The 12,817-nt window shown below is 32.4% G+C and overlaps 1 protein-coding gene across 1 annotated transcript in view; it reads left to right on the plus strand.

The window, feature by feature from the left end:
• The first annotated feature begins 1,776 nt into the window (after positions 1–1,776).
• LOC108691929 (dipeptidase 1-like) overlaps positions 1,777–12,817 on the plus strand; it is a 130,416-nt gene continuing 119,375 nt past the window's right edge. Inside the window, exons 1-2 of the mRNA XM_018199897.1 lie at positions 1,777–2,109; positions 9,510–9,818. Coding sequence (XP_018055386.1) covers positions 1,777–2,109; positions 9,510–9,818 — 642 coding nt within the window. The remainder of the gene's footprint in view (positions 2,110–9,509; positions 9,819–12,817) is intronic.

Here is a 12,817-nt window from a genome sequence, read left to right on the forward strand (position 1 = left end):
GCATTTGGTTTCAATTAACAGCTAGGCTATATAAATTCGAAATCATCTTTAGTAAAATAATAAATGCATATTTTTTATGTTTTCCTTTTAAATTACCTTTAAATTACCTTTAAATACTAAATACTTTCAGAAATTTATTATTGATGCTTGATTTTTACATTTAAATAATAGGGACGCATTCCAGTAATATCAATATATTAGAGTGTTTATTTCTTAGAAGAAATCTGAAATTTCCAGATGTCTCTTTTTCTTGAAAATTAGATTTTCATGTAATCAAGACTCAAAGAAATTTTTGGAATTTTAAATTGTACTTTTAAATTTTAAAAAATTCTATCTTTTCCTGAAAATATTGTTTTTTCATCATTTTTTGTCTTGATAGTACAAAATGTTGATTGACAATAAGAATGGTATATAAATCCGTGTATATTCTCATGTATCTGGTAAGTTTTATAACATAAATTAGAATGACAGAATAGAAGACAATGCTCACTATTTTGTACATAGTAAGCTTTGTCTATACTATCCTAGGTCTTGTGGTAATCATAGAAAGATATAAATATAGTCTCGTGGAATATCTGTTTTCTATAATAACCTTTCTATAATAACCTTTTATAATAATCTTTAATATACAGTTGGCTTACGTTTCAATTTATTTCAAAGATGCATTAAAAACTTCTCTGAAATTTTAAATAAAAATATCTGAAAAATTCTCCAAGATTTTTTTACAAGATTACAGTAAATACTCTGATCATATGAAGTTAGTATTCCATGAATCCATGTGTATATGTATAAAAGAATATCCTCACCGTTGGCTGCAGTTAAAGTCTCATTGCAGACGCTTTAATTGAAGCATTTGACCAATTAGAAGAAAGAATTGTAAATACAATTAACTAATCAAAAACCGTTTTCTGTAACATCACGTTAACGTACTCGATGTCTGTTGACATAACAGACCGTCACGTGTCTCAAAAGCAGCTTACGAAATGACCGGTGCTGCGCATTAGCATTCTTAGCGTGTCAAAATTGCAGAGAGGATCGATTCTTCATCCTACTCCTTGCAAACTCATTAGTTTACACAGCAACACACCGTACGCTTCGCCAGACAAGGGGTCAGAGAAGATCAATGAGTGGATCAAGTCTGGCACGTTGATCGAGCATCGTCGTTCCGCGAGTATCTAAAAGCTTACGCTACGAAACGACGCTGAAAAAGCGCCCGAAGGGACTAAGATTAAAAGAGCTCGAGTAAATAATGCAAAAAAGTCCTCTCCCTTCGACCTTAACTCGTGGATATGCGCGCAAAGTAGGTAAAGAAGAGACCCTGCGGTTTACTTTCGGCAGTTAAGAGAAGATACAGATGGCCCAGAGTTACATCAGTCCGGGTTGTAATGTGGTGCATTAATTCGAGAGGGATGCAAGCGCGAATGCGGGCGACGTTCGCGGTGCACATTTCCACTTGACAAATTGATGTACCCGCGAATACACATCTTCCGCACTTTAATTTCTCATACGCAATAATTGCATAGGTACGGGTAGGAGATGGGCTAGAAAGGACCCGATGCTTGCAGAGAGAAAGAGAGAGAGCTCAAGATATAGTTAAATGTGGTGAAGATGGACCCGTGCGAAGAGGCCCGCGCGTCAGAGACAAGGCTTGCCGAGGCCGCGGATTCGATCGCATATCGCGCGCCACGCAGCATTAGGATGCAGTGATCGGGAGAGGGTGGTGGTGGTGTGGTGCGAGGTCAGGTGAGAGGAAGTCCGCGAGAGTGGACGACGACGATGCATCACGCCGGTGGTGGCGGTGGCGGTGGCGGTGGCGGTAGTGGTGGCGGCGGTGGAGGTGGCGGAAGTGGCAGTGTCGGCGGAGTCGGCGGTGGTGGCGGCGGCGCCGGTTACGGAAGCGGGCCGCAGGAGCGCGTTCACCAAGCTCCAAGACCGGTCCAGCCTGATCAAAAGTGTCCCTATGAGACCTACCAGGCGCAAATCCCGGACTGCTGCGCGGCTGCGGTAGCGGCGCAAGATCCGTACCCACGGCCGCCCAGTGGCTACGATGCCAGGTGCTACGACGAGTGCCATCGCAGGACGCCGTATCAAGAAGAGTCCTATCCTCAGGTATGAATTTTATTAGTTCGACCGTATTAATCCTCCGAATCTGAACTGAAAATTTGTAACACATTTATTGGATCTATAAAATCCATTTAATTTATATTAATTAATCCAGGAGCGGTCACATGATTTTTCTACATAAATGATCATCCAGGATATTTTTACACCCCAATTAAAATTACCATTAATAACATATTGTATGTTATTGATTATTTTCCAATTTATATTAGCATTTGAGAATATTAATGATACGAATTTAATCATAATTTAATCATAATTTTCTGAAAAAACAAGTAGAAACCAAACAAATATTAAAATAAGCACATTAAGTAGCTTACGTTATAATAATATTTTTAAAAAATAAAGGTTTTAATTAATATAATGTTTCTTTATTGCGAATTTTCAATGGAATGCATATTTAAAGATTCAAAAAGAAAATAATTATTAAAACAGATAGAAAATATGTTGAACAATACAAAGCAATATTTTATAACAATTTATATTTTTTTTCCGCTGGAGTATAAAAACACTCCAGCTGTTGAATTCGCAAAAAAAATCGACGCCAAAATCTGTAACACAGTTCCTGACGTTGAGTCTGTGAAATCCATTTAATTTATGCTAACTAAATTCGTATAAAAAGAATTAATACTAAGTACATTTTAATAAGAATCCAAATTTTTCCGTGTAAAATAAAGAAGATTGAATTGTTTGACATTTTTGATAAAGAGATTTATAATTGAATAAGTCTAATGAACCCACCGTCAGTTCCGCAAAGTTAACGATATTCAGTGTGTCGCGCAAAGTTTATAATCCCTCGTAATTTTATACGAACTTACCGATATTATTTTCTCATTCTTCGCATGTACAAGTTCGAAGAATAAAAATATTTTATTTAAAAAATAGCAAGTTATGTATAACGGCAAAATATGCCTTCTCAAATATTGCAAAGAAATTCGGTCGTTAAATAAGAATTAAACACGGTTGATCCGATTGCGTACGAAAACATACGAATATTGCATAATGAAAAACTTTTCGCCAGCACAATAGACTGATTTGTGTTATTAGTACTGGAATTACTAGTTTCCGATTGCTTAAAAAATTCGATCAATATTGCCTTTTCGTTCGGAATTACATTATAGTTATTATTACTACTGGATATGTATTATGAAATTATTCGAAATGAATTCCGATCGGAATTATTCAATTATTCCCTAGATTTCTATTGTGTTTCCTAGGGAAAAACGAAATCATTCCGATCGGAATCCATTCCGACTTGTTTCATGATAGATGCTTTATTCTTTTGTATGCTTTATTCTCCATCAAATTACATGTGAACAAATGAAAAGTTTTAATAGAATAATCAGATAAAATTTAACTTTGAAAGTAGGTTTAAAATATATTTACGCAGCACAAATAAATAAGTCCCATTCATACTTTTTGTCTGTATCTTCATGAATAAATGGCATATTTTTCGTAAAAATATTTAACGAGTAATACATAAATTTGCTTTTCTGTCGTCATAAGCTAAAATTAATATTGATAATTAAGATAAACTATATATCTTAATGCGATTAATATCGCGGTTATTCGCATTGAATTTCGGTACAAAGTGTCACTGCACAAATCGACGTCGATTAAATTTGATATCCCCTCTAGATATAGGTATTACATGATAATTATCCAATAGAATCGAACGAGTTCACCGTTTTATAATGTAACCACTCGAGTCTGGTATTTATGATTATCGAATGGCGAAAATTGAATTTGCTGCTTCCAGGGAAATAGGAGCTTAGTTAACGTGGAAAGGGCAGACTTTAAGATCACCATGATTCAGCGAACTGAAACGATCGCTATCCGATAATACGAATCGCGAGAAGTTTTCATGCATAATAATGTGCCTCGCCTTTTCTGATATTAAAGATGTAAGAAAAATTATTTATGAGATGCAATCTATAATTCATAATTCATCGCAATACATAAACAAGACAAAAAGAATTGTCATCGCTCTTTTTCAAGAAAATATAAACTCAACTTACCAAAAATTATTAATGTATTGTAATATAGTACTTTTTAAAAAATCAATATAAAAAAATAAAATAAGATATCGAGCGTTTTCAAATGCCATTCAATAAAAATGCACTAAGCTCAAAAGAATACGCCTCTAAATCTTCCACCCACCCATTTCCGAATACTCCGTATATTTTGTCGCACAACGCAGAAGACAAACAACTACAATTAGAACTTTGCGGGTGATACGTAAAGCAGAAAAAGAATGCATCCTCGAAATACTCTGGAATCGAAGTTTAATGCAACGTCGTAGCTAAAAGCGTCGCATCGCTAATCGCGACGAGGTTATTTTTTTCCACCCGTCAACTCAACGGCGTTTATTAATACGATGCTCGTAGGAAAAGAGGCTCGGTATTTATCTTCAGATAGTCTCGTCAGCAAGAGAGGTTTCCTAATAGCCGTATGTCACGAGTTTCGTCTCTTCGCTTGTGCAAATTCAGCTAGAGTTCGCTTTAACTTCGCCGCGGGAATCTTCGAAGAGCTATTATGGGTTTTCGGTATCTGAAAATTGATTCGGCTCGACGCGCTTCAGCCCTTCAAGTTTCACCATACGAACATTAGTATGGACTATCGATTCGATGGAGGTCGTTTCCGTCGCGAGATCACGTTCCGTAGAATTGCGAAAATGACGGTAAATTGAGAATAAAATCGACGTTAATGGATTGAATTAATTATCGCACGAAATAGAACACGAACAGTATCAATATTTTGTTTTCTACATTGAATACTACTTTTAAAAACGATGATTGTAATCATGCGTGAAAATAGCTAAAGGATAAAATCGACATGATATCGAAGCTTTGAATAAAGATGCGCCGAGTTGCATTGATTGTCCTCGTTTAAATTCAATTGTTCAACAAGTCTTTGTCTTTCTTATGTATCATGAACATTAATATCAACATTTATGAACGAGAAATATCGAGAATGTTATAGAAAATGTCGATACTTGCGGTATTTAAAACCAAAAAGTAAAAGTATGAATATGCTATTAAATTTCGACATCTCTAGCCGCGAGCGAGCCACACGTCGCCTGCGGACACAATTTCGCAAATGCATAACGCACTGCGATCACGTGCCGATCATCTGTCCACCATTCGATATTTTCTACAGAATGATATCGCCGCAAGTGACTCATTGTACTTTCTTTATTTAATTACACTGCTGTATTATTTTTCTTCTAAAAAGGATTTATTAATACAGAATTAGATTATAGGAGAATTTGTAAAACTTTAACTCTATAATCGACATTCATTCCAAAACTTGTTTAACTAATATAATACAAGTCCATTTTAGAGAACAAAATCCGAGAAATAAGATTAACTTAAAATTATGTAAGTTGTGAAAAATATTCATTTTTAACAATTTTTCATAATGTAATTGAAGAAAATATCTGAGTATACACTGGATCTGAATTATGATTAGAGTTAATTAACAAAAAAGAAAATTTAACAATTTAATAATTAATAATTTAATAATAATAAATAATTAAAAATATTAATTTTTCAAAATAAAAGATTTTTCCCAAAACAATGTTATATATTTTCTCATTTATGACAGCTTTCCTCAGTTCATTCTTTTTTTATCTGAATAAAAGAAATATTTCATACTTTATTTAAATAAAGATACGCGCAACTTGTCGTACATTATTGTTATATTAAGTACGTATCATTTTGCGAGACCGAGATCGAATTTACAAAGCTTGGGATACGGCAAATCTTTAAAAATTAGTTATCGATCGAACGCATCGTTCAAAAGACATTATCTCGCGATCGTAAAATGGCGAAGCAAGGAGCGAAGATATACTTCTACAGTCTCTATCGTTCAAAATCGTATAGCGATGACGACAGAACATTTCTAGGCGAATTTCAGAATCCTGCACTGTGCATATGGTTTCGGCCTCGAAGACCGTACATACATTCCGATTATTTTAGCGATATCGTTACTTTACTGTTACGGGAAGCCATATCGGTGGTGGGTATAAAGATAGCGACGATAGAAAGCCACTTGATTTGCACTGGCGGTCGTCGTTGTGCATGCAGCCGCCGACGTCACGCCGTCCATATCGAACGACGATGCGACAACATAACCGCGGAATATGGTAGCTCACAAGCCATCGAATACTGCTACGCGTAAGCGTGATAACTGCAAGTGTACCGAAAAAAATGAAGAAATAAACATGACGAATAAAATTCCCTTTTTTTAATAATTTTTTTGCTTTAAACTCACCGCGATACACGTATTTATATTAGAAAAATTTAATATCTTCGACGAAACTGTTTAGTCCAGGTGACTTTAGTCCAGGTATTTTTTAACAACCAAATATTTTGTTTTATATAACAAAAAAATTTAATTGCCTCTGCGAAATATATTTTTCTGTTTTGTAAATAATAAAAAACAAAAACATTTTTTTACAAAAATATTTTATATCAACTAAACAGTTTTGTTTGGTATATTTTAATCAAATATTTTATTTTGTTACAGCAAAATTTTGGTTTATGAAACAAAATATTTTTCCTATTATACAAGTGTTTGTTTCAAGAAAATTTGGAATGATAACGTAAAGATATAAAATGATATCAGTTTCATATATATGTAATTTATTAATACATTTATTTTGGATAGATCATAGATTTGCAAAAGATTTTCGACAATTAATTCATGTTTAAACGATATATGAAAATATAGAGTGTTCCATAATCACTGTATAATATTTTAATAGTATTATAATTATCAGATTATATCAGTGAAGACAGAATTTTCAAATTTCAATACGCAAATATCCGGATACAAAGAGAAAAAAGAGATTGATAAAATAAAATACAACATGTGCGATAATTATTATGTATAAATGTATATAATATTTGCAATATCATTTGCTAAATTCGATAAGAGATTACAGATTATACCGAATTCAGATTAAGCAAATGCAAATGAAATATTGCAGATCTCAATCTATGTGAGCGTGTAAATCACTGACCAACTATAATCGCTTATAATTCGAAAATTATTACTTTAACATTTTCATAGGTAAACATTCAACTCTAATTAATCTCCAAAATAGATTATTAAAATAGAGCGATTGTGAATTATCGCATTACTCTTGTATGGAAAGTGTTCCTCATATTACTACGGTTTCATATATTTTCATTGAATTGAATTGACAACAAAATATTTCTGGCAAAAGTTTTTAATAAAAAATTAATTACATAAAAAGAATTTAATTTTTTAATAAAAATTCGAAGTCAAATTATGTTTTTTTAAAGTGAAACTATATATTTTCCTTTTTATATTGTAATAAAAAGATGAATTTATCTATATAGCATTATTTTGATTATTTGATCTCAAGATAATTTAATTAAAAATTAAAAATAATTTAATTTAATTAAAATTTACAACATTAAATTTACGTATTGACAATAAATTCGTGGATTATGTTCTAAATATTAATTGAATTATCTTGAGATCGAATAAACAAAATAATATATAATGTTATATCAATTTATATTTTATGAATTCATTTTTATTGTGTGCTACAAAAATATGATGGGGAGACAAAATTTCGCTAAAAAAAAAATATAATTTGATTTCGATTTTTTATTAAAAAAATTAATAAATTTGAAATTTTCTTAATAACACAATTAATTCTTTATTAAAAATCAAATTTTAGAAACATTTTGTTGTCAATCCATTGAAAGTATTTCAAAAATTATGACAATCGAGAAATATCCAGTATATTTTCGCACAAAATGCTTTTCTTGTTATAGATCGTTACTTATTGCAAATCGATCGTTACTTATGCAATTCGTAACACAAGCCCTTCTCCTTGTTGCATAAATACAGAAACTGCCGTGGATGTATAAACCGAAGTGAGTAATTCCGCATGTTATGGAAAAGATTTAATCCGCAGATGCGACTGGCACGTTATACATTCTCTTACGCAATTGCAATTCCCACGCCAACGCATTCCGCCTTTGTGGGCTGCATTAAGATGATTCTTTTCAAATTTTAAGTACTCGCTGTACGTCTCGAATATTAAATTTCTTCATATTCCAAGAGATTCTTGGCATGTTTGGTTGGCGAACGATATCTCGTTTGCGAAGACGGATTAATCAACCGAATTGCTTTCAACCAATACATACATATACAGTAGGAGCATAAGAATACTTCAATTAGATAATCTATTTTATTTTATACTACTCTACCATATATTAGTGTTAAAAATATAATTTTATAAATATATTTATAAATATACAAGTTAGTTTATAATTTATTTTTTAAGAAGCAATTAATATTTCTTCGATTTTTGCTCAATATTATAATTACATTTCATTCTTTATTTTTATTAATTTTTATCGCTTACGTAATATTGATAACAGTTAATTTAATTCGACAGTTAATTTAACTCGATTTACATGACTTTTTCCCGACAATATTTCAAACAAAAACAGTATTATTTTCAGATCATTTTCAGTCAGTATTTTGTATACAAAAAAAGCCAATTAAAGTTGCTATTCAATGCATAGAAGGTACATGCCATTCGTTTTAACTGATACATACATACAACAATATCCCAACCAACAAGCATAGAATCATATTTGACACATTCTCATTGTTTATCGTTTAACAAATCATATTTGTATGATTTTGAATATGACACAAAAGGAAAGTTGCGAGTTACAGTAAAAAAAATAACACACGTATAAAAAATAAAATTACTTGTTTATTAAAAATAATTTTATCAAAATTTATCACTAAAATTAATATTCGAATTTAAAAATCTAATAAAACTACGTAAATTTAGTTAAGCTTTCTGTAAAATTAACATATATATCTTGAGTTATAAAATGTCGGAAATGCAAACTTAAAATTGATTTACTGTGAATATAAATATTTAATCGTGAATAATTAAAAAACCGATACATTTCCGGAAAAAGAGTTTGCTATGAGATAGAAATCGTAATATTGTCGGTTGCATTAATTATGAGTTGCCAATCGCTAACTTTGATCCAGACGAAAGACTAAATGATTTAAATCATAAAAAGAATTCTATTTTCGAAATGGATTTTGATGCTTAATAATATTCATTTGCAAATACATATTTTAGTTCTACTTGCGCCCCGATTCAATTTGTTAGACTTAAAATGCGATCATAAATTAAAACTGGAAATAACATAATAAATTATATTGATCGTCAATTTTAATAGCGATGTTAATAAACATCTTTAAAAGAATATTACAAAAAACTTATTGCGAAAAATATATCCTCAGGCGGAGTTTAAATCCAGAATTCTCAACTACTAAGTGATTTGTTGCAAGATAATCTTCCTTTTTTTTTTTAGGATGTATCCTCGACATTCCACCGGTCCCAGTCTAGACTGGGCTACGAGGAACGTCCTCAGTCCCGAGTGGGATACGCCTCGGATTCCAGGTGCGCCAGCGGGCTCGGATACGACGACACTGGTGGGGGTTACCTGGATCAGAGTGACCCGAGAATGTATTGCACCGGCGGCTATTGCATGGGAGATACGATGATGGCGACGAGCAGAGGCGTATGCGGCGAAGAGGTAGAACTCGACATGCGGAGGCACATTCAGGCATGCGCCTGCACATGCAACCACATGGGCTATGGAAATTACATGGACTATCAGGTGAGGCAGAAATATACGCTCGACGATAGTTTACTCAATCGTTAATTCTACTGAAACAAATGGGATTACTTCGCGCACTCATCGAAGAATTATGCGAAAATGTTAACTACTCGCATCATAGATCATCCCATATGATACAATTTATCCGAGGGACGTAGAATACAATTTTTATATACAATACATATGATACAATTTTTGGGATGTAGAATATCATCTGAATATCTTTAAACGTCGCTGGAAAGTCTGTGCTATGTAAGATAAACTTCACATGAAGAGCTAACTGCAGAAGCACCCTAAAAATATAGGTGTGGATTTAATTTTAAACATACGATGTTTAAAATTTAATATATATAATTCTCACCATGTTAATATCACCAATATGTGGATTTAAAAACCTTAATGTTAAGGTCACATTATATTGTTTATATCAATACCAACTTAGTGAGAATTATATAATCACTGCATGTTAAATTCACATCCATAGTTTTTGGAGCTATTATGTAATAAAATTTAATTATTCCCCTGGTTGATTGGTTTCCAACTGTGATGTCACCGCGGGAGGAGGGGACATTTCAAGCAATGACAATCAAAATAAAAATCCTAGGCTTTCTTATCCAGCGTAATATCGCGCATGTTATGCGAGGCGTGTATGCACGTTTGTAGTCGCGATGCGATATTGCGTCCTGTCGTGGATGTCTCGCGAAAGAGATCTCATCCGCAAATGTTTTGTAATAAGAGAGAAAGAGAGAGAGAGAGAGAGAGAGAGAGAGAGAGAGAAAACTAGTCTTCATAAATATAGAAGAAAATGGTACATCCAAACGCAAAGTATAATGATGAGATCCTGGATTTTCCTGTCGTGAATGATACAATATCATAACCGCGACCAGCTTGAGACTGAAATATTTTCTCTGTTTCATCTCAAATTCCAAAATTGCATATCTTCAAGGACTTTAAAGTTGAAGACAGATATATCATGCTAAAAAATTTTTCTCTTTCTTTATGTGCTTCTAAATATGCAATTCTGAAGTCTAAAATAACACTTTGTACAAGTATTTTTTAACATATAAAGAAGCGCATACATATATGATTGTCTCATATTTTTCTTTGTGAAATATTCTAATACATTTCGCATCATAATAGTAATCAGCTATGTAATTTGTTGACACATCCAAGACTAACAGAAAATGGCGACGCAAATTAACTTTTTAAATTAATTCGCACTAACAATAAATATCCCCTTTGTAATTTCAAAAGCGTACTATTTTGTTATTATATTCTTTACAGTATAATTTATGAATACTGTATATATGTTACATTAATAAAGACATTTTTATTTTATAAAACAATATATTACCTGTCATATATTATTTCACTTCTTCAATTTTATTATTACAATAATATGCAATTTGCTGAATACAAATTAATTTTTTATCTTAATTTTTGTAACAGCGGATATTCGTTAATTCCTTGTAGTTTCAAAAACGTGTTATTTTTTTTTACATATTATGATGTAATTTGTGATAAATCATCGGATATAAATGCTTTTGCTAAAGACATTTTTATTTTTCTGTCTTTTAACATGATATGAGACTTATAATATATTTTAACTCAATTCCTCAATCTTATTATTACGATAATATAGATCTAAAATCGCGCGAATCATTTTCTGCAAATTTTAACTTGTATTTTAAAAACAATTATTATAAAGAGCAAAAAATGATTGATCTATCGCGAAAATAGCAAATCAGAAAATTCTTTCGATTTCCTCAATGCATTCTCGACAGCTACTTTCATGAAATTTATTCATCGATCGAATTTTGCACGAAGCAATCGCCTTAAGACTCAGTTGCTTTCACACCACCCACTCCAACTGATTTCATCACGATAAATATATAATGCAGACACACTACTTCATCGAATTATTACAATTTGCACAAACTATCTACCCATCCATCACTATAGGAGCTCTCGTTCTCCGTGCAGCTCTGCGTCCGGACTTGCTATCAGAGGTAATTCATCGTAGTCTGAAAAATTCACAAGCAGCTTCCTGCCTTGAGACCTCGTCCCGCTGTCTGCTTCTCCCGCTGGCGTTTCATCTTTTACGTGCGACCGAACTGTCCGTGAAATCCTCCTGGAGAGCCAGAGAATAACGCAAATACTACGAAAAAGAAGGAGAAGGGAACGAAGAAAGAAAAAGATGGTGAAAAGACAGTCGGAAAGAAAACGCAACGTTCGTAGTTTCAACTCGAGTTTTCTGGTGAAGAGAAACCGACCGCATTGCGCTTAAGCCTTTACGATTATGCGATAATATACGAGTCTCTACGAGGCGTCCATAAAGAATTCTTTCTCCGCAGACGAACGTGCGCTACATATGTTTCCGCGAGTGAGAAGTTTCTGTATCTTCCTCTGAGTTGTTCTCCCTGAGGATACTAATATATGTCGGTGACAAATCTTTCGAAATCCGAGGCTTCGCGAATTCGGTCGCAGCGGCGACTCCATCTAATATTTTGTTAAAAGCAAATTGAATTTCGTGATCACTAAGTGTCGCGTGGTAAGCGAAAGAAAATCGATTACTTGGATTTACATGATTACTTTCCACTACGATCAATCATCATTCTTTGTCATACAAGATATATTCGCGATAAAAAAACAAAATTTTCATTTACAAATTTCTATTTTATTTTACTGAAGGACTTTTTTTTATTTTAAAGCACAATTTCAGCTAAAATACTTATAATATATTTAAGTTGCATTATTATTCTACACATGGATTAAGAAAATATTTTATGTTTAACAATTTATCCATTTGTCTACTTATCATTACGGAAGTAAAAATCCGAAATATATTAAAAATTTAATAAATTATTTTTCTTTATTTTGAAACATAACTTCAATTAAAATATTATATTAATTACAGCCTTAACTATATAAATATAAAGGATTCTTAAATTTAAAATGTTTTAACAAAAAATAAAATTATTTAATTAAAAAATAATATT

This window comes from Atta colombica, unplaced genomic scaffold (genome assembly GCF_001594045.1).
Source record: "Atta colombica isolate Treedump-2 unplaced genomic scaffold, Acol1.0 scaffold107, whole genome shotgun sequence".
NCBI lineage: Eukaryota > Metazoa > Arthropoda > Insecta > Hymenoptera > Formicidae > Atta > Atta colombica.